The sequence below is a fragment of the Oncorhynchus nerka genome, linkage group LG16 (genome assembly GCF_034236695.1).
Source record: "Oncorhynchus nerka isolate Pitt River linkage group LG16, Oner_Uvic_2.0, whole genome shotgun sequence".
Classification (NCBI taxonomy): domain Eukaryota; kingdom Metazoa; phylum Chordata; class Actinopteri; order Salmoniformes; family Salmonidae; genus Oncorhynchus; species Oncorhynchus nerka.
In genome coordinates this window covers 35,298,637-35,320,714 of record NC_088411.1, presented here as the reverse complement: position 1 = coordinate 35,320,714, position 22,078 = coordinate 35,298,637, and the positions used below count along the sequence as shown (strand labels likewise).

General features: G+C 43.0%; 1 protein-coding gene and 1 long non-coding RNA gene across 2 annotated transcripts; one reads left to right on the top strand and one right to left on the bottom strand.

Moving 5' to 3' along the window:
* The first annotated feature begins 231 nt into the window (after window positions 1-231).
* On the top strand, window positions 232-2,102 carry LOC135561241 (uncharacterized). Its single transcript, XR_010459349.1, has 2 exons — window positions 232-1,032; window positions 1,158-2,102. It is a non-coding gene; the product is annotated as an uncharacterized LOC135561241 (long non-coding RNA).
* LOC115144429 (vacuolar protein sorting-associated protein 26A-like) lies at window positions 1,705-16,729 on the bottom strand. Its single transcript, XM_029685471.2, has 9 exons — window positions 16,623-16,729; window positions 6,531-6,680; window positions 5,767-5,842; window positions 5,099-5,255; window positions 4,730-4,894; window positions 4,448-4,554; window positions 4,170-4,238; window positions 3,845-3,987; window positions 1,705-2,905 (listed from the first exon to the last, which is right to left on the bottom strand). Exons 1-9 carry the CDS (start codon window positions 16,623-16,625, stop codon window positions 2,792-2,794), a joined length of 984 nt encoding a protein of 327 aa, XP_029541331.1. The 5' UTR covers window positions 16,626-16,729; the 3' UTR covers window positions 1,705-2,791.
* Window positions 16,730-22,078: the final 5,349 nt, after the last annotated feature.

Here is a 22,078-nt window from a genome sequence, read left to right as displayed (position 1 = left end):
GTTTGCATTGGAGTCCAAAAATATGCCTGTAGCAATATGTAAAAATATATATCATAGTAATTCAGGAAATGCGTTAATTTAATTAGAAAACATATAATTGTTTCTATACAAATACCGTGATTATACGTTCAAATGATATACGTACTATATGAGCACACATCTACTGATAATACTCTGGCATGTCTGTGGTGCCTACATTTCACAAATCAAAAGGTCCTTGAAAAGGTCAAAGATGGATCAAAGGTTAAAGTGCGCATCGCTAAAAACAAATGTTAGTTATAAATGATGATCGCGTTTGGGGAGGTTCTGCCTTCATATTCATACCTGAACACAATTCCTGGAAATAAAGCACACAAAAAAAAAACATTTCTGGGATTCAGCGTGATATAAGAGGTGTAGCGTGAGTTTGCGTGATCGATGTCAATTGCATGTGTCTCATGGTGAATGCGTGAGAGTTAGCAGCTCTAGTTATACACATGCAAACGTTAACTTCAAGCACGAAATTAAAATGCCTACTATAACTCAGCATTTGAGTGAGATCAATGGACCACAATATTCTTGTGATAGGTAACATTTTAATGCATATAACCAGGTAAAATCCAAATGTGCAAATCCCTGTAGGTCCCTAGGACCAGGATTGAAAACCCTAATATACTGAACATAAATATAAACGCAACGTGCATCAATTTCAGTTCATATAAGGAAACCAGTCAATTGAAATAAATTCATTAGACCCTAATATATGAATTTCACATTACTGGAAATATAGATATTGTTCTGTTTGTGAAAGGTAACTTAAAAAAAGGTAGGGGCGTGGATCAGAAAACCAGTCAGTATCTGGTGTGACCATTTGCAGCACAGCACATCTCCATCACCTAGAGTTGATCAGGTTGTTGATTGTGGCCTGTGCAATGTTGTCCCACTCCTCTTCAATGGCTGTGCGAAATTGCTGGATATTGGCGGGAACTGGAATACGCTGTCATGCACGTCAATCCAGAGCATCCCATACATGTTCAATGGGTGACATGTCTGGTGAGTATGCAGATCATTGAAATTTAAAGGTACATCGAATACAACCTCAAAAGCTAGCTAATGAGGTGATGCATGCAGGACACTTAAGGCTGATGAGTAAGTGTCACACATCCCAATATTTTCAGCTTCCTGGAGCTGTGTAAAGATCCTTGCGACATGGGGCTGAGCATTATGATGCTGAAACATGAGGTGATGGCGGCAGATGAATAGTACGACAATGGGCCTCAGGATCTCGTCACGGTATCTCTGTACATTCAAATTGCCATCGATAAAATGCAATTCTGTTTGTTGTCCGCAGCTTATAGGTGCCCCTACCATAACCCTACTGTCCCCATGAGGCACTATGTTCACAACGTTGACATCAGAAAACTTCTCACCAACAATTTCCGGCAACAGCTCTGGTGGTCATTACTGCAGTCAGCATGCCAATTGCACACTCACTCAAAACTTGAAACATCTGTGGTGTTGTGTGACAAAACTGCACATTTTAGTGGCCTTTTTTTGCCCCCAGCACAAGGTGCACCTGTGTAATGATCATGATGTTTAATCAGCTTATTGATATGCCACATTTGTCAGGTGGATGGATTATCTTGTCAAAGGAGAAATGCTCACTAACAGGGATGTAAACAAATTTGTGCTCAAAATTTGAGAGAAATAAGCTTTTTGTACGTATTGGACAATTTCGGGGATCTTTTATTTCCGCTCATGAAACATGGGACCAACACTTTACATGTTGCATTTATATTGTTATTCAGTGCATAAGTAATCAAAACGTATTAAAGACATCACTCCAATACATACAAGTCTAAATTCGCATTTCCTTTGAGTCGATGACGGATGGATATATACAAATGTTCAACGTCCACACAAGTCTGTTACATTGGACCCAGTATAAAAATGAACATGCAGTGGTGGGTCAGGGCAGTATTTGGCATAACAGTTTCTTCTTGACCTTACAGGCACTTAAAAAATATATTGCCTGTATAGTGTTCAGATGTAGCACAGCCCCATCTGAGTTTAAATATTTAACCTTAGAGAAATTAAGTAAAGTGATATTTCCCTAAATCTAGTCCCCCCAAAAATGTAAGTACCCATTAAACAGCATTTTGTGTCACCTCAATCCAATGCCACTAGCAAAAGCATTTATTGATATATAATATATTTGAAGAAAGCGCAAATTACAAGAAAAAGTGAAGAGAAAAAAAGAATCAAACTACAGGTTGTATGTAGCTACACTAAAAGACTTAAGATGTAAAAGATTTCTAACTCCTAAGGTGAATTATAAACAAGGTACTATTTGAGCTCAAATAATGCCTATTGTCTTACAGCTTGACCTTAGAAATTGACCCGACTGCCAGCATTGACATGATACTAACCCATCACATTCAATTTGACCTGCTTACATGCACTGGAACATCCTTTGAAATATCTAGAAGTGAATGATTGTATGCCAGTGTTGAGCCAAACCAAGTGCCTCTTTTACAGAGAGGGTAGGTCCCCTAAAAACGTGATGGTAGATCCCATTCCAGTGCTATTTATTGTGTGTCAAAGAGACGAGTCCATACAGTACGCTAACAGAGTAGACCCAGCACAGTCAGATGCACCAGTAGGTCACTGTCACATTGCAGAAGGTAGATGTATTAAATGGCTGACTTTATTTTCTCCTTGCGTGTCAAGTTGTGCCCCCTCTCTCTTCTCATTTGCTTTAGGCTATAATCAGAAGCATTCTCAGCATTTTTCCGTTTAACTCCGATGGCTTTCACATTTCGGGTTGCTGCTCAGCAGTAAGCGTCGGCCGTGGCTCCGGCGACTCGTAGCGTTGGAAGTTCCGCTTCCTTATTTTCTCAGGAGCTTTCCTCCAGAGAACGACCTCCTAGTAATAGAGAAGAATTACATCAACACTAGTCACAGTGATCCTTTCATAGGTTATTGTAAATGTGCATACTGAGATGAGACGATCGCTTTCAATAATACTATAGGCCTACTTCCTTGTTTTGAGTTCAAACTACTGTAATATTAAACTTCTGTAATATTTTGCTGCCACAGATATACACTACATGACCAAAAGTATATGGACACCATCGAGCATCTCATTCCAAAATCATATGCATTAATATGGAGTTGGTCCCCCTTTGCTGCTACAACAGCCTCCACTCTTCTGGGAAGGTTTTCCACTAGATGTTGAAAGATTGCTGCGTGGACTTACATTCAGCCACAAGAACATTAGTGAGGTCGGCACTGATGTTAGGCGATTAGTCCTGGCTCACAGTCCGCATTCCAATTCATCCCAAAGGTGTTTGATGGGGTTGAGGTCAGGGCTCTGTGCAGGCCAGTAAAGGTCTTCCACACCGATCTCGACAACCCATTTCTGTATGGACCTCGCTAGGTGCACGGGGGCATTGTCATGCTGAAACAGGAAAGGTCCTTCCCCAAACTGTTGCCACAAAGTTGGAAGCACAGAATCGTATGCTGTAGCGTTAACATTTCCATTCACTGGAACTAAGGGGCCTAGACCGAACCATGAAAAACAACCCCAAACCATTATTCCTCCTCCACCAAACTTTACAGTTAGCACTATGCATTGGGGCAGGTAGCATTCTCCTGGCATCCGCAAAATCCAGATTAGTTTGTTGGACTGCCAGATGGCAAAGAGTGATTAATGGCGGTGAGCTTTACACCACTCTAAATAAAGAAAAACCCTTGAATGAGTAGGTGTGTCCAAACTTTTGACTGGTACTGTATGTAGTGCATCTGCAGTCTTGGAACAATAACAACAGACCGGTAAATAGAGGTTGGCTTTGATGTTCTGTACCTGCTGTTTGAAGTATCTCCTGTCCTCCTCATCCACCAGCACCAGGTTGAGGAAGTACCGCACAGAGAACTTCTTGTTGACGTCCCTCATGGTGGCTGTCAGGTCGTAGCCAGCCAAAAACAGACGGATGGGAATGGACTCTCCTAAGAGCGAAAGAACAGGCATGAAGAGGATTGTGAAACAAGTTCCATGGCAAGAAGAGACAGATGTACACTACAAGTCCTGAAAACATTAAACTGCTTTGGTGGGGCGGAATAACAAAATAAAATAGATATTGAAATAAAAATCATAATATTGGGACAAATCAACACCATATTGTGCTTACCTTTCACAGGGGCGCCATCCATTATGTCATACTTGGCAACAGTGTCCGTCTCTGTAGTTGTGCTAGGCCCTGCGAAGGAATATCACATGACCAAATGCATACATTTCACACTGTTCTTAAAGCAAACGCAGAGATTACAGGGAAGTTTTAGGTTTTCACAAAATTTGAAATCTGAAGAATCTGGAACATTCAATAATTTAAAATAAAAATGTTATTTAAAAGAGTAACATCTTATGCCGTTTTAAGTTAACTTTCCCTTTAAGTAAACCTCATCTCACCTATTCCAGTCATCTCCTTCTTTATCAACTGAAGTTCCATGTGCTGGATTTTGATTCTCACCAGAAGGAAATAGATTTTACCCACAATGACATCTTTCAAGTGGTATCTGAGAAGACAGTGGAGGTCAGGTCAAGTTATACATTTATAATAATGTATATATAACTTCTAATCATTTATTTAATTTATGACTTCTAAATTCTGAATCTGAAACCGATTTTGACATGTATTTGCTACTGTGCTATGGTTTGAATGCATAAATGTCTTATAGTGATATATCTTACTTGGACTTGTTGTATTCAAACTCTATGTGTAGACAGTCTTCTATGCCAACTTCCATTTTAATGGAATTATTCACATCAGGGTAAGTAGCCAGCTGATGGACAATGAGCTCATACTCTTTCACCAGATCAGACAGTCTCCTCATTACTGTCACTTTGAGGAAATATCTACAGGAAATAACAAAAGGAGAGTTATGGATGGTTTACAACAATGCAAATGACATTAAACCGACACACTGCTTATATTCATAAGGTGGATGCAGCAATGACAACAAGAAGCCATCTGATGCAGTTTCACTGATCATCTCAAGCTGTGCCAATAGAAAAGGACGACGCAGAGGACATCTGGTTATGACAGAGTTGTGCGCTAACCTCAGTCGGACATTGGTTCCAACGTAAGATTCATAGGGCTTCTCCACCTGCGTGAACTCAAAGTCGTAGCTTCGGTTCTGGGTCAACTCCCCTGGCAGGGCAAGCTCCTTCACCAGGTTAACAAACTCATGTGTGTTGCTTTTATCACTGAAGAGCTCTAAAAGAAATACACCACAAGTTTAAACACCTCTGTTAGGTTCATCACATCATCACAAACAGGAACCTCACATTTCCAATAAGCACATCCGTTGTAACAAGGGAAACATTTATTTTAACAAAAGTATAAATAGAGTCCTAAATCTATTAACCTAGATTGTCCTGTATTAGATTTACTTTAACTTTTGTCCTATGATCAGACATTCAGATATTAATATGGTATTTGTAGGCTTCCCCAAACTTCCTCAGTCAGTTTGACAACATTGAAACAACACTTCGTAATGGTTGAGGAATCCTCACAGAAACACTTTGCCACCAGACCAGAGTGTGTGCTGTGGAGTGTGGACAACTGCGGTTTTCACATGACAAGCACATGCTTTGCTAAGCGGTTTAGCATAAATGAGACTGATAGCACACTTGTTTTGTGAACCAATGAACAATGCATGGTTGGTGTTTGAGGTGGGCGCTGCTGTTAGGTTACAATGTCAAAATATAAATTTACACAAACTCACCAATCTGCCCAACAAACTCAATTCGAATCCCCTGGTGTTCTAGTCTCTTGCCCGTCTGCCTCACATTGAGATTCACCTTACAAGAAAACACAAACAAGTTATGGGGTATTGGCATAGGACACAGTAGGTATGTTTCCATTAGCTTGTTAACATTCAGAAAGTTCGCATTAAAAAAAATAGATGCGACAATTGCCTGCTACGGTGCGTTTCCATTTAACTATCCAGACGATAAAAACACATGGACGTAATGACATCACACCTAAAGAAAACCTACAGTGTTGAATAAAAATGAAGTGTTTCCATTAGCCATTTACGCAAATAACCTAATAAATTGGCGACAGCCTGTAGCCAATGCCCTCCCACCTATCTGTTCTATGTCTCAAGTAGCCCCGGGAAAACCAGCATGGATAGAATTAAATAATTGGCAAATATTTGCCATATTCTAATAATTCTTGTGTCAACATATCACCACGGCCCGTGCCATGTTGAAATTTCAACTGTAATAATTATTGGACGGTGAAACTTGCCAACCAACCAGAAAAGCAACGCAAAGCAATTCAGGCATTCCTGAAAGTCAGGACAATCACTGTCCTGCAAAACAACATTACTTTTCTAGTTGAACATGTTTATTTGAAAGCAGTAGGCATTTAGAATGAAATGTGGGATGGCACTTTAGAGTTACGCGATGAGGTCACGTACCTTCAAAATTATTTGTTGCAATAAAGAAATGTCATGTCAAGTGTGTGTATGTACGCAACGCTCACCTTCCCAGAGACAGATTCTCCATCATAAAAAAGGTAGTTCTTCTCCACTTTTCCATCCTCTGTTTTGAGTTCTGCGGTCTTCCTAGTCTCTGCATCATTGAGTAGGACATCAATTTCACACACAGGACCAAATAAACCACCCAGGAAACTCTGAAACACAGGAAGACTTAGTAAGTATACAATCATCTCAAAGGCACATACAATCGTACGACGTTACACAGGCACAGAATCGGCTAACCTGACAGCTAACGTTAACACAGTCAACATTTCTAGTAGTTTTGACTGGACTGAGCGCTCCGCGTACCCTCGATAAAGATGGAGGATTGTTCATGCATTGTGTGCAAACTGACGGTTTTCCGAGCTGACGATTGTATACCAGCCATGTCCAACTCTGATTATGAGATGGAGTTACGTCAGGATGCCACTGGGCCGCTTAGCAAAGCCGGGAGAAGAGGAATGCAGGGAAAGGGATATGGAAATGTGGATTTCGAGGGAGGAATTTGGGAAGAAAATTAGAAGGAAGAAGTAGGTTGAATAGAATGAAACAGAGGTTGAGTGTGAATCTGTTGAACGTTGGCGGAAAAGAGGGAGATGGTGTATCGAAGATGATTGGGGTCAAGTACAAACAGAGTGAACTGTGACCCCAGACCGAGTTCTGGAGGTGAAATGGAAGTGAATGAGGGAGATTTAAGTTAGGTGGAAGGTGTGGTGAGGAGTGCAGAGCCTGAGCCTTACATTGATGGGCATGGTTATGATGAAGACGAGGTTGGTCCAGTGGGAGTGAGATTTTAAGAAAGTGGAGCCAGGCCTTTTGACTGATTCACTACATGGCACAGATAGTTCCACACAAAAAAATGTGTGGTATCAGGTTAGGCGGAATATATGTTGGTTGCTGTTGAGTTGTTGAAGGTAACCCGGAGAGGTGATGTTTGCTTGTGTCCCCCCCACACCGGTTGTCCCACACCTATTCAATGGCTGTGCGAAGTTGCTGGATATTGAAGGGAACTGGAACACACAGTCATAAACGTCAATCTAGAGCATCCCAAAATGCTCAATGGGTGCAGTGCATTCAGAAAGTATTCAGTCCTCTTGACTTTTTTCCACCTTTTGTTACAATACAGCCTTATTCTAAAATTGATTAAATTGTTTTCTCCCTCGTCAATCTACACACAATGACATAGCAAAACAGGTTTTTAGAAATGTTAGTACATTTATTAATACAAATTTAGAAACAATACATTTACATAAGTATTCAGATCCTTTATTCAGTACTTTGTTGAAGCACCTTTGGCAGCAATTACAGCTGAGTCTTGGGTAGGACGCTAAAACCTTGTGTTTGGGGAGTTACTCCCATTCTTCTCTGCAGAGCCTCTCAAGCTCTGTCAGGTTGGATGGGGAGTGTCGCTGCACAGCTATTTTCAGTTCTCTACAGAGATGTTCAAGTCTGGGCTCTTGCTGGGCGACTGAAGGTCATTCAGCGACTTGTCCCGAGGCCACTCCTGCTTTGTCTTGGCTTTGTGTTTAGGGTCGTTGTCCTGTTGGAAGGTGAACCAGTCTGATGTCCTGTGCGCTCTGGAGCAGGTTTCATCAATGATCTTCTCTGTACTTTGCTCTGTTCATCTTTCCCTCGATCCTGACTAGTCTCCCAGCCCCTGCCGCTGAAAAACATCCCCACCATGCTTCACCGTAGGGATGGTGCCAGGTTTCTTCCAAATGTGACGCTTGGAATTCAGGCCAAACCAATCTTGGTTTCATCAGACCAGAGAATCAGAGCCTGATTGGCGGAGTGCTGCAGAGATCGTTGTCCTTCTGGAAGACTCTCCCATCTCCACAGAGGAACCCTGAAGCTTTGTCAGAGTGTTTTCCAAGATGGCGTAGCAGTAGTTGTCCTGTCGTATCGTCTCTCTGTAAATATCGTCTCTTTTTCGTTTTAGATATTTTTTAGATATTTTTTTTTTTCTTCGCATATCCTTAAAAACATTTTGCTAAACCTAAGCTTCCAAATACTCTTCTGCAACCCGCCAATGTAGCTACTTTCCTAAAGTAGTTATATTTACTTCGGAACCGGACCCTCTCAACTGAAGCTAGCCAGCTAACTACCAGCTATGCTAGCGGTCACCAACTAACCTTTAGCTCGGAAAGCTCTCGCCAGTTCGAACAACGCGACGCTAACCAGAGCATAACGGACCCAATTAATTTTTTTTACCCCCGGATTCCCACCACAAACGGAACATTCTTCAGCTGGATCCTCGCAACTAGCTATCGAGCTAAACAGCAACCCTGGTTGATTACTCCTGGCTAGCGTTTCCACCCACGTAGCTTGAAGCTAGCCCGGCCAGAGCTCCTAGCATACTCCTGGGCTACAATACCTTGACTACGACCGGTCTATCGATATCACCACATGAAGAGGAATAAACAGACTCACCCCATCGCGACGTCCTCCAAAGGCTAACTCTCTAGCCCTCGCTATCTCCTTGCTTGCTAGTTCGGCACGCTAACTGCTAGCTTGTTTAGCCCAGGTCCACTAACTACTACCTTGTTTACCCCGGCCTGCTAATCTGTTAGCTTGTTAGCACAGGCCTGCTAACCGTCCCGCCACGTCCCAAAAACGCAGTGGCCCATATGTACTCTATCTCTTCCCGATTTAAAAAAAAAATTGTTTATACCTTCCGGAAACTTGCCTCACCCAATGTGATACGGAATCGCTATTATCTTTATTTTTAGAACACACTCAAGAACCTCCAGAAGCTAACCAGCTAGCTAGCTACAAGCTATTTAGTCATTGTTAGTTTTCTTAACCTGGATAACACTCGCCAGCCCAGCCCCCCTGCCCCATCCACCGCTGCCCCCTGGACTCTGTTCACTTGGCTACATAGCTGATGCACGCTGGACTGTCCATTAATCACGGTACTCCATTCTGCTTGTTTGTTTTATCTGTCGGCCGAGTTGCCTAGTCAATGCCATCTCACCTGCTGTTGTTATGCTAGCTGATTAGCTGTTGTCTCACCCACTGTTTTAGCTAGCTTTCCCAATTCAACACCTGTGTTCACTGTATGCATCGCTGTATGTCTCTCTCAAATGTCAATATGCCTTGTATACTATTGCTCAGGTTAGTTATCATTGTTTTAGTTCACAATGGAGCCCCTAGTCCTATTCCTCACACCCCTGATACCTCCTTTGTCCCACCTCCCACATATGCGGTGACCTCACCCATTACAACCAGCATGTCCAGAGATAAAACCTCTCTCATCATCACCCAGTGCCTGGGCTTACCTCCGCCGTACCCGCACCCCACCATACCCCTGTCTGTGCATTATGCCCTGAATATATTCTACCATGCCCAGAAACCTGCTCCTCTTATTCTCTGTCCCCAACGCTCTAGGCGACCAGTTTTGATAGCCCTTAGCCGCACCCTCATACTACTCCTTCTCTGTTCCGCGGGTGATGTGGAGGTAAACCCGGGCCCTGCATGTCCCCAGGCACCCTCATTTGTTGACTTCTGTGATCGAAAAAGCCTTGGTTTCATGCATGTCAACATTAGAAGCCTCCTCCCTAAGTTTGTTTTACTCACTGCTTTAGCACACTCTGCTAACCCTGATGTCCTTGCCGTGTCTGAATCCTGGCTCAGGAAGGCCACCAAAAATTCAGAGATCTCCATACCCAACTATAACATCTTCCGTCAAGATAGAACTGCCAAAGGGGGAGGAGTCGCAGTCTACTGCAGAGATAGCCTGCAAAGTAATGTCATACTTTCCAGGTCCATACCCAAACAGTTCGAGCTACTAATTCTGAAAATTACTCTCTCCAGAAATAAGTCTCTCACTGTTGCCGCCTGCTACCGACCCCCCTCAGCTCCCAGCTGTGCCCTGGACACCATTTGTGAATTGATTGCCCCCCATCTAGCTTCTGAGTTTGTTCTGTTAGGTGACCTAAACTGGGATATGCTTAACACCCCGGCAGTCCTACAATCTAAGCTAGATGCCCTCAATCTCACACAAATCATCAAGGAACCCACCAGGTACAACCCTAACTCTGTAATAAGGGCACCCTCATAGACGTCATCCTGACCAACTGGCCCTCCAAATACACCTCCGCTGTCTTCAACCAGGATCTCAGCGACCACTGCCTCATTGCCTGTATCCGCTACGACCACCCCTCATCACTGTCAAGCGCTCCCTAAAACACTTCTGTGAGCAGGCCTTTCTAATCGACCTGGCCCGGGTATCCTGGAAGGACATTGACCTCATCCCGTCAGTTGAGGATGCCTGGTCATTCTTTAAGAGTAACTTCCTCACCATATTAGATAAGCATGCTCCGTTCAAAAAATGCAGAACTAAGAACAGATACAGCCCTTGGTTCACTCCAGACCTGACTGCCCTCGACCAGCACAAAAACATCCTGTGGCGGACTGCAATAGCATCGAACAGTCCCCGCGATATGCAACTGTTCAGGGAAGTCAGGAACCAATACACGCAGTCAGTCAGGAAAGCTAAGGCCAGCTTCTTCAGGCAGAAGTTTGCATCCTGTAGCTCCAACTCCAAAAAGTTCTGGGACACTGTGAAGTCCATGGAGAACAAGAGCACCTCCTCCCAGCTGCCCACTGCACTGAGGCTAGGGAACACGGTCACCACCGACAAATCCATGATTATCGAAAACTTCAACAAGCATTTCTCAACGGCTGGCCATGCCTTCCGCCTGGCTACTCCTACCTCGGCCAACAGCTCCGGCCCCCCCGCAGCTCCTCGCCCAAGCCTCTCCAGGTTCTCCTTTACCCAAATCCAGATAGCAGATGTTCTGAAAGAGCTGCAAAACCTGGACGCGTATAAATCAGCTGGGCTTGACAATCTGGACCCTCTATTTCTGAAACTATCCGCCGCCATTGTCGCAACCTCTCTTTCATATCGTCTGAGATCCCCAAGGATTGGAAAGCTGCCGCAGTCATCCCCCTCTTCAAAGGGGGAGACACCCTGGACCCAAACTGTTACAGACCTATATCCATTCTGCCCTGCCTATCTAAGGTCTTCGAAAGCCAAGTCAACAAACAGGTCACTGACCATCTCGAATCCCACCGTACCTTCTCCGCTATGCAATCTGGTTTCCCGAGCCGGTCACGGGTGCACCTCAGCCACACTCAAGGTACTAAACGACATCATAACCGCCATCGATAAAAGACAGTACTGTGCAGCCGTCTTCATCGACCTTGCCAAGGCTTTCGACTCTGTCAATCACCATATTCTTATCGGCAGACTCAGTAGCCTCGGCTTTTCGGATGACTGCCTTGCCTGGTTCACCAATTACTTTGCAGACAGAGTTCAGTGTGTCAAATCGGAGGGCATGTTGTCCGGTCCTCTGGCAGTCTCTAAGGTGGGTGCCACAGGGTTCAATTCTCGGGCCGACTCTTTTCTCTGTGTATATCAATGATGTTGCTCTTGCTGCGGGCGATTCCCTGATCCACCTCTACGCAGACGACACCATTCTATACACTTTCGGCCCGTCATTGGACACTGTGCTATCTAACCTCCAATCGAGCTTCAATGCCATACAACACTCCTTCCGTGGCCTCCAACTGCTCTTAAACGCTAGTAAAAACCAAATGCATGCTTTTCAACCGATCGCTGCCTGCACCCGCTTGCCCGACTAGCATCACCACACTGGATGGTTCCGACCTTGAATATGTGGACACCTATAAGTACCTAGGTGTCTGGCTAGACTGCAAACTCTCCTTCCAGACCCATATCAAACATCTCCAATCGAAAATCAAATCAAGAGTCTGCTTTCTATTCCGCAACAAAGCCTCCTTCACTCACGCTGCCAAGCTTACCCTAGTAAAACTGACTATCCTACCGATCCTCGACTTCGGCGATGTCATCTACAAAATGGCTTCCAACACTCTTCTCAGCAAACTGGATGCAGTTTATCACAGTGCCATCCGTTTTGTCACTAAAGCACCTTATACTACCCACCACTGCGACTTGTATGCTCTAGTCGGCTGGCCCTCGCTACATATTCGTCGCCAGACCCACTGGCTCCAGGTCATCTACAAGGCCATGCTAGGCAAAGCTCCGCCTTATCTCAGCTCACTGGTCACGATGGCAACAACCATCCGTAGCACGCGCTCCAGCAGGTGTATCTCATTGAGCATCCCCAAAGCCAACACCTCATTCGGACGCCTTTCGTTCCAGTACTCTGCTGCCTGTGACTGGAACGAATTGCAAAAATCGCTGAAGTTGGAGACTTTTATCTCCCTCACCAACTATCTGAGCAGCTAACCGATCGCTGCAGCTGTACATAATCTATTGGTAAATAGCCCACCCATTTTCACCTACCTCATCCCCACAGTTTTTATTTATTTACTTTTCTGCTCTTTTGCACACAAATATCTCTACCTGTACATGATCATCTGATCATTTATCACTCCAGTGTTAATCTGCAATATTGTAATTATTCGCCTACCTCCTCATGCCTTTTGTACACATTGTATATAGACTCCCCTTTTTTTTCTCTACTGTGTTATTGACTTGTTAATTGTTTACTCCATGTGTAACTCTGTGTTGTCTGTTCACTCTGCTATGCTTTATCTTGGCCAGGTCGCAGTTGCAAATGAGAACCTGTTCTCAACTTGCCTACCTGGTTAAATAAAGGTGAAATAAAAAAATAAAAAATAAAAATGACCATCAGGTTCTTGGTCACCTCCCTGACCAAGGCCCTTCTCCCCCGATTGCTCAGTTTGGCCATGCGGCCAGCTCTAGCTGGAGTCTAAGCGGTTCCAAACTTCTTCCATTTAACAATGGAGGAGGCCACTGTATCCTTGGGGACCTTCAATTTTTTGGTACCCTTCCCCAGATCTATGCCTCGACACAATCCTGTCTCGGAGCTCTACAGACAATTCCTTTGACCTCATGGCTTGGTTTTTGCTCTGACATGCACTGTCAAGTGTGGGACCTTATATAAACAGGTATGTGCCTTACCAAATCATGTCCAATCAATTCAATTTACCACTGGTGGACTCCCATTTGTAGAAACATCAAGGATGATCAATGGAAATAGGATGCACCTGTGCTCAATTTCAAGACTCATAGCAAAGGGTCTGAATACTTGTGTAAATAAGGTCATTTCTAAAAACTTGTTTTCGTTTTGTCATTATTGGGTAGTGTGTGTAGATTGAGGAAAATGTTTTCTTTAATGCATTTTAGAATAAGGCTGTAACGACATGGGGCTGTGTATTATCCTGCTGAAACATGTGATCTCTGTGTACTCAAATTGCCGACGATAAAATGGATGTGTTAGTTGTCCGTAGCTTATGCCTTCCCATACCATAACCCCACGGCCACCATGGGGCACTCTTCACAGTTGACATCAGCAAACAGCTCGAAGACATGTACGCTGTGAAGACACTGGTATATGTCTTCACTGACATTTTCAACCTCTCTCTGACCAAGTCTGTAATACCAACATGTTTCAAGCAGACCATCATAGTCCCTGTGCCCAAGAAAGTGAAGGTAACCTGCCTTAATGACTACCACCCTGTGGCACTCACTTCGGTAGCCATGAAGTGCTTTGAAAGGCTGGTCATGGCTCATCAACACCATCATCCCGGAAAACCTAGATCCACTACAATTCGCATACCGCCCAAACAGATCCACAGCTGACGCAATATCAATCACACTCCACACTGCCCTTTCCCACCTGGACAAAAGCAACACCTATGTGAACATGCTGTTCATTGACTACAGCTCAGCGTTCAACACCATAGTGCCCATAAAGATCATCATTAAGCTAAGGTCCCTGGAACTAAACACCTCCCTCTGCAACTGGATCTAGGACTTCCTGACAGGCCACCCCCAGGTGGTAAGGGTAGGCAACAACACATCTGCCACGCTGATCCTCAACACGGGGGCCCTTCAAGGGTGTGTGCTTAGTCCCCTCCTGTACTCCCTGTTCACCCACGACTGTATGGCCAAACAACTCCAACACCATCATTAAGTTTGCTGAAGACACAATGGTGGTAGGCCTGATCACCGACAACAATGAAACAGCCTATAGAGAGGAGGTTAGCGCACTGCCAGGACAACCACCTCCCCCTCAACGTGAGCAAGACAAAGGAGATTATCGTGGACTACAGGAAAAGGAGGGCCGAACACATTCACATCGACAAGGCTGTAGTGGAGCGGGTCGAGAGTTAAGTTCCTTAGTGTCCACATCACCAACAAACTTTAGAGGTTCAAACACACCAAGAAAGTCACACCAAAAGATCTGGCATGGGTCCCCAGATCCTCAAAAAGTTATACAGCTGCACCATTGAGAGCATCCTCACTGGTTGCATCACCGCCCAGGTATGGCAACTGCTCGACATCCAACTGTAAGGCGCTATAGAAGGTAGTGAGTACAGCCTAGTACATCACTGGGGCCAAGAGGCTCCTTAACAGCTTCTACCCCCAAGCCAAAGAACTGATGAACAATTAATCAAATGGCAAAACAGACTAATTGCATTGACACCCTTCTCCCTGCTACTCGCTGTTTATTAACTATGCATAGTCATTTTACACCTGCCTACATATACAAATGATCTCGACTAACCTGTATATAGCCTCATTGTTTTTGTGTTACCTTTTTTACTTTATTTTGTAAATATTTTCTTAATCCTATTTTCTTAAAACTGCATTGTTGGTTACGGGCTTGCTTGTAAGTAAGCATTTCACGGTAAGGTCTATACCTACACAGTAAGGTGTGTCTGCCATCTGCCTGGTACAGTTGAAACCTGGGATTCATCCGTTAGGAGCACACATCACCAGCGTGCTAGTGGCCATCAAATATGAGCATTTGCCTTCTGGAGTCGGTTACGACGCCGAACTCCAGTCAAGTCAAGATACGATCCTGGTGAGGACAAGCATGCAGATGAGCTTCCCCGAGACGATTTCTGACATTTGTGCAGAAATTCTTTGGTTGTGCAAACCCAGTTTCTAACGATCCCGCAGATGAAAAGGCCGGATGTGGAGGTCCTGGGCTGGCGTGGTTACATGTGATCTGCCAAATTCTCTAAAACAACATTGGAGGCAGCTTATGGTTGAGAGATGAGCATTAAATTATCTGGCAACAGCTCTGGTGGACATTCTTGCAGTCAGCATGCCAATTGCATGCTCTCTCAAAACTTGAGATATCAACTTTAGAGTGGCCTTTTGACCCCAGCACAAGGCACACCTATGTAATGATCATGCTGTTTAATCAACTTCTTGATATGTCACACCTTTCAGGTGGATGGATTATCTTGGCAAAGGAGAAATCCTCTATAACAGGGATGTGCACATTTGAGAGAAATATTCATTTTGGGAGTATGGAACATTTCTGGGATCTTTTTTTTCAGCTCATGAAACATGGCACCAACCCTTTACATGTTGCATTTATATTTTTGTTCAGTATAGATCTGTGCCAGCACAGAGGGATAGGCCAACGAGTGATATATGCTTCAGTGAAGTTGGCTTCTTAGCAATGGTTATCAACTGTACGGCAGAGATGGGACGTAAGTCACAGAAAATAATGTTGTGGCAGCTGTAGAGAAGTACTTGAGTGTACTAGATTTGACTTCAGAAGAGTTACAGGGTGTGCGAAGTGGTGGCGTCCCGTCCTCCCAAGCCATTGGCATAGTGCAGGACAATATGGGGTTAAATAGTGGAATAGGTTTTTAACTTGTGTAGAATTAAAGTATAATTGAGTTATACTCCAGTCTAGTTGGTGGCGATAATGCAACCGCAATTAAACCTCATCGAAAAATAAAATGTCTCGTGACATCTAGCAATTTTGCGTAACTTTCATCGATAATCACCACAAAGTGATCAATTATATAACTGCTACATTAGCAAATTGCCGCCAACTAAAACGTTTTAGTTATCTAGCTACAGCTGGAAGAACACAGTGGGCCTCCGACCCCTGTCTGTATTGATACCGAACCTAACGTCGTTATGCTAGGCTAGCTATCCGTTAGCCAAGCTAGCTAACGAATTAGGGGAAAAAACGAAGCAAATGGTCAGGATGACAATGACAGCTTTAGCACATCTCTTTATGTATGTGTTGCTACTTCTTTCATTTTGAACTCACCATTTCAGCTGTTTAAACTGCTGTGACAGCTAGCTAGCCTCCGTGTTGCTAATTCCTGTGTCGATACACAAAACAGAGAAGCAGTATATCTGTGAATACAGAAGCAATGGCAACACATACATTTCAAAATAAAAGTCCAACGTCTAGCGATATAATTTGTTTAGTCCACTGCTGCTGCAAATTTTCACATTCACTGTTTGCAGATGATCGAGTACTTTTCTGAAGGTTTTGGCAAAATCTCTATTGTCTACAGTAACTTTCTTTAGAAGAGGCAGTTTATCGGTAATATCTTGACTTTGATATAGCAGCACGTTGTGTATCAAGCCAGCGTTACTTGGGGTGCATTTATAAATTCACACTGGTTATCCACTCCAATTTCAGAGCACTCTCGTTTGAGTGTGCCTGAGCGCAGAATAACTGATGAATTTACTAACCCACAACAATCTTTTAATATGACCAGTGTCAGTAAACTTCGGCAACAAAACGCAATTAAATTGTTGCCAGCAGCACAGTTAGTCACCATCAGTGGCGATTTTAGCATGTAAATCTCAGTGCCAGCAAAGCCACTACGCAATACAACACTAAACAATACATTAATTGCACTATAACGTTGACAAATGGTGTCCACAAACTGTTAGGACCAACATAAAGCTGTCCCAACAGCAGAGCTTTCTTTTCAGTATGATGGAGTGAAACCTTACCCCCGCTACACCTGGCTATCAGCAGAGACTTGTCTGGCAGCAAAACGGTTAATTCAGCCTTATTTACTGCCTTCTTAAAAAACATAGCTGATATTGCTGAATTGCTTAAACTAATGTGGGTTCTACTGACAATTGAGATGTACAAATATGGCATAAAAGAGGTTGAGGCCATCCATAATTTCAATTAAGAAATGAATGAGCGAGATAAGACGGATGTAGTCACTAACTATTTGTTCAGCACTTTTGAAATGTAAAGTGACAGAATTCAGAACATGGGCTGTTTTTACAGTATTCTCCCTGTACACCAAGTCAGAACTATAGGATAAATAAAGGGGGCATAAAAGCAGACAATGTAAGTTCTTACAATATTAGATCATGAAATATCTCTAAAACAGGCTATAGGCTACATGTGCACCACCAAGTCAGAACAGTAGGCTAAGTTATGAGTGGGAAAGGGACCAAATTATTAGGGGAAGGCACGTGGGCAACTAACAGCTTACTCCACAACATGTATGACTTTCTTAGCTACAGTATACATATCTCCCTGACATATTACATCAATTATGCAGCAGAATACCGCAACATTGTCGTGAGACTTTGTCATCAAAGTCTGGAATTCTCTGGATTTATGGTGCTTTCAAGACAACTGGGAACTCGTAAAAGAAACTAGGTTGAATCATGACGTCAGTGATCTCAAGGTCGGAGCTCGAGAAAGAGGCCCAGGTTCCCAACTTGTAATTCTGAGTTGGATGACAGTTCAAAACGTATTTTCCCAGTCCGAGCTAGTTTTTTCCCAGTTATCTTGAACTCACTGAAGTCTGGGATTTCCCAGTTCAGAGTTTCCAGTTGTTTTGAACTCAGCAGAAGTCATGCTGGATTGACAGCATGGCCAATTTATTCAACCTTTTCTGGCCCATGGTGTTGCGTGTGAATGTTTATCATTTTAAGCTTGGATAAAGAGACCCTTAAACCCAGACTTGGACCACACACCCTCTCCACAAACAGCAGGCAGGGGAAGCAAAATAGTGATTGCTTTGAAACGCTTGCAGTTAGCCACTCATTCCTTCCAAAACACTCATTGTGTTTGCGATTTCCAACTTATTGTGTAATGTTTATGTTCAATGGCCGATGAGCACCGATACATTTTATCTATAATTTCTCTTCATACGACAGGGATTGAAGAGGATTTGCAAGTAGATTGTCGACACGATTCATGATAATGACTGCTTGTCAGCTTCCTAACTAAGATCCAATCAAAGCTACAGTCCAATCAAAGCTATGGTAGATTTGACGTCATTTTATCTGTGGCCAATGACCTTGAGCCTTTTTGGATGGGCACTTCTAATGAAACTCTAAGGCAGCACCCAAGGGGGCTTGAACTGCCTAGCTCTCCCTATAGATTCTGCAGTGACATAGTGTCCCCATGAGTGACAGAACACTGAGCCAATCACGGTGCAACTAGAGAAGATGACCAATGCCTACGCTCTGTATTTTCTGCTGGCTGCCTCACCACTACAGAAAGCACTGATCTAGGCTGAAACACCTGTATTTTGGAGCTGCCTTACTCAATAAAGCACAAAAGAGACCATGTTTGTATGAGGCTTTATTAACTCAATAATTGTTTTTACATTGTTTGCAAAAAGATAAGTGACACGTATTAATATATCTTTTTTTTATTCATTTATTATTTAACCTTTATTTAACTAGGCAAGTCAGTTAAGAACAAATTCTTATTTACAATGATGGCTTAGGAAGAGTGGGTTACCTGCCTTATTCAGGGGCAGAACGACAGATTTTTAACTTGTCAACTCAGGGATTCGATCTAGGAACCTTTCAGTTACTAGCCCAATGCTCTAACCACTAGGCTCAAAATAACATGCAAAACAGGCAACAAATTGTATTTATTTTACCCCTGAATGACAGGTCACCAATGATAGATAACATGAAACCAGCTCTGCTACGCTGAGTAAAAAGATGTGTTCTCTCATTTGTGTTTGGAAGTAGCTCGCAAGCTAGCCAACTTTAACCAGTTAGCTTGGGTGCTTGACTGCTGTTGTGAGGTAAGAATGCTCGGATCAACCCTACTCCTTGGCCAGAGCATCCCGTGTGCGTTCTGAATGCTCCATAAGCAAAACGCTCTGAATTTACAAAATCCCATAGTGCACACACCCTCAGTAGACTTTTATTTTGTCCTAAAAATCTGGAATATAAATAATCTTGTTGCAAACATCACACTCTAAAATCCCGTGATCTGTCATGTGACCAAAAGTCATATGAAAAGGTGGAGTAGTGTTGCACAATCCTTTTTTAATTTTAATTCATGATATGGCACTGCCTCACGAGCCTTATTTCTTTATTTCATAATTGTTTTTACATATTTTCATTAAAACGTTATTTTGACAAGCCAATTCATACAACTGAATTCTTCCACCAGAAGATATAGCTAGTCCAGACAAAAATCTGGTCGTTAGGTGTTTTGGTCATGTTGCTTTATATAACGGGTGGGCCTAATCCTGAACTCTGATTGGTTAAAACCGCATTCCAGCCAGTGTCTATTCCACAAATTACCACCGGCTAAATCTATTCCATTGAAATGCCTATTTACTCTGTTCCATCTGACTGGGCAATCCACTGTCTCATCAGCCCAGCCAAACAATTTATAAACTTGATCACCATTATAAAAAGCATCTAGACATTATCTCACATTTATTTTAGACTAACATTTGGTTTTCAACAGCGGAAATTTGTATAAACCTGCTGTCTGTCTCCCCGACATTTACAACATTGTTTCAATCTCCAGCTGTCCCATAGGAATGAACGTGTCAGGACAAGACAGACAGACAGCGTTTCTCAGCCAGTCGAAATCATGTATCAGCTGGCATAATTTTTATGGATCTCAATGTCAGTAGAAAAAAGTAAAATGAAATGAAGTGCAGCTAGTTCACAGTCTTTTCAGCTTCGGTTTGAAGTGATTGTGTTAGCTGTGTTGTTGGCTAGCTCCTCTCAACAAATAAAATGTTAATTGTCACATGCGCCGAATACAACCTTACAGTGAAATGCTTAGTTACAAGCCCTTAACCAACAATGCAGTTAAGAACAATAAGTGTTAAGTAAAAAATGTAAATAACAAATCATTAAAGAGCAGCAGTAAAATAACAGTAGCGAGGCTATATACAGGGGTACAGAGTCCGTGTGCGGGGGGGCACAGGTTAGTCGAGGAAATTGAGGTAAAGATCATGATCATTAGAAAGCAAATTACGGACTCCTCTTTAAATCTGCGTATTCCTCCAAAGCTCAGTTGTCCTGAGTCTGCACAACTCTGCCAGGACTTAGGATCAAGTGAGACACTCAAGTGTTTTAGTACTATATCTCTTGACACAATGATGAAAATAATCATGGCCTCAACCTTCATACTGGATCCTATTCCAACTAAACTACTGAAAAGCTGCTTCCTGTGCTTGGCCCTCCTATGTTGAACATAATAAACGGCTCTCTATCCACCAAATGTGTACCGAACTCACTAAAAGTGGCAGTAATAAAGCCTCTCTTGAAAAAGCCCAACCTTGACCCAGAAAAGTTTTTAAAAACTATCGGCCTATATCGAATCTTCCATTCCTCTCAAATTTTAGAAAACGCTGTTGCGCAGCAACTCACTGCCTTCCTGAAGACTAACAATGTATACGAAATGCTTCAGTCTGGTTTTAGACCCCATCATAGCACTGACTGCACTTGTGAAGGTGGTAAATTACATTTTAATGGCGTCAGACCGAGGCTCTGCATCTGTCCTCGTGCTCCTAGACCTTAGTGCTGCTTTTGATACCATCGATCACCACATTCTTTTGGAGAGATTGGAAACCCAAATTGGTCTACACGGACAAGTTCTGGCCTGGTTTAGATCTTATCTGTCGGAAAGATATCAGTTTGTCTCTGTGAATGGTTTGTCCTCTGAAAATTAGGACCACTATTGTTTTCACTATATATTTTACCTCTTGGGGATGTCATTTGAAAACATAATGTTAACTTTCACTGCTATGCGGATGACACACAGCTGTACATTTCAATGAAACATGGTGAAGCCCCAAAATTGCCCTCGCTAGAAGCCTGTGTTTCAGACATAAGGAAGTGGATGGCTGTGAACTTTCTACTTTTAAACTCGGACAAAACAGAGATGCTTGTTCTAGGTCCCAAGAAACAAAGAGATCTTCTGTTGAATCTGACAATAAATCTTGATGGTTGTACAGTCGTAAAACTGTGAAGGACCTTGGCGTTACTCTGGACCCTGATCTCTCTTTTGACGAACATATCAAGACTGTTTCAAGGACAGCTTTTTTCCATCTACGTAAAATTGCAAAAATCAGAAACTTTCTGTCCAAAAATGATGCAGAAAAATGAATCCATACTTTGTTACTTCTAGGTTAGACTACTGCAATGCTCTACTTTCCGGCTACCCGGATAAAGCACTAAATAAACTTCAGTTAGTGCTAAATACGGCTGCTAGAATCCTGACTAGAACCCAAAAATTGATCATATTACTCCAGTGCTAGCCTCCCTACACTGGCTGCCTGTTAAGGAAAGGGCTGATTTCAAGGTTTTACTGCTAACCTACAAAGTATTACATGGGCTTGCTCCTACCTATCTTTCCGATTTGGTCCTGCCGTAAATACCTACACGTACGCTACGGTCACAAGACGCAGGCCTCCTAATTGTCCCTAGAATTTCTAAGCAAACAGCTGGAGGCAGGGTTTTCTCCTAGAG

Bases quoted from the DNA above. Each gene is read 5' to 3' on its own strand.
- LOC115144429 (XM_029685471.2), bottom strand. The intron at 4,895-5,098 runs GTTAGCGCACAA...TATTTCCTGTAG, and splicing joins GGAACCAATGTCCGACTGAG to ATATTTCCTCAAAGTGACAG. The intron at 3,988-4,169 runs GTAAGCACAATA...TTTCGCTCTTAG, and splicing joins GGATGGCGCCCCTGTGAAAG to GAGAGTCCATTCCCATCCGT.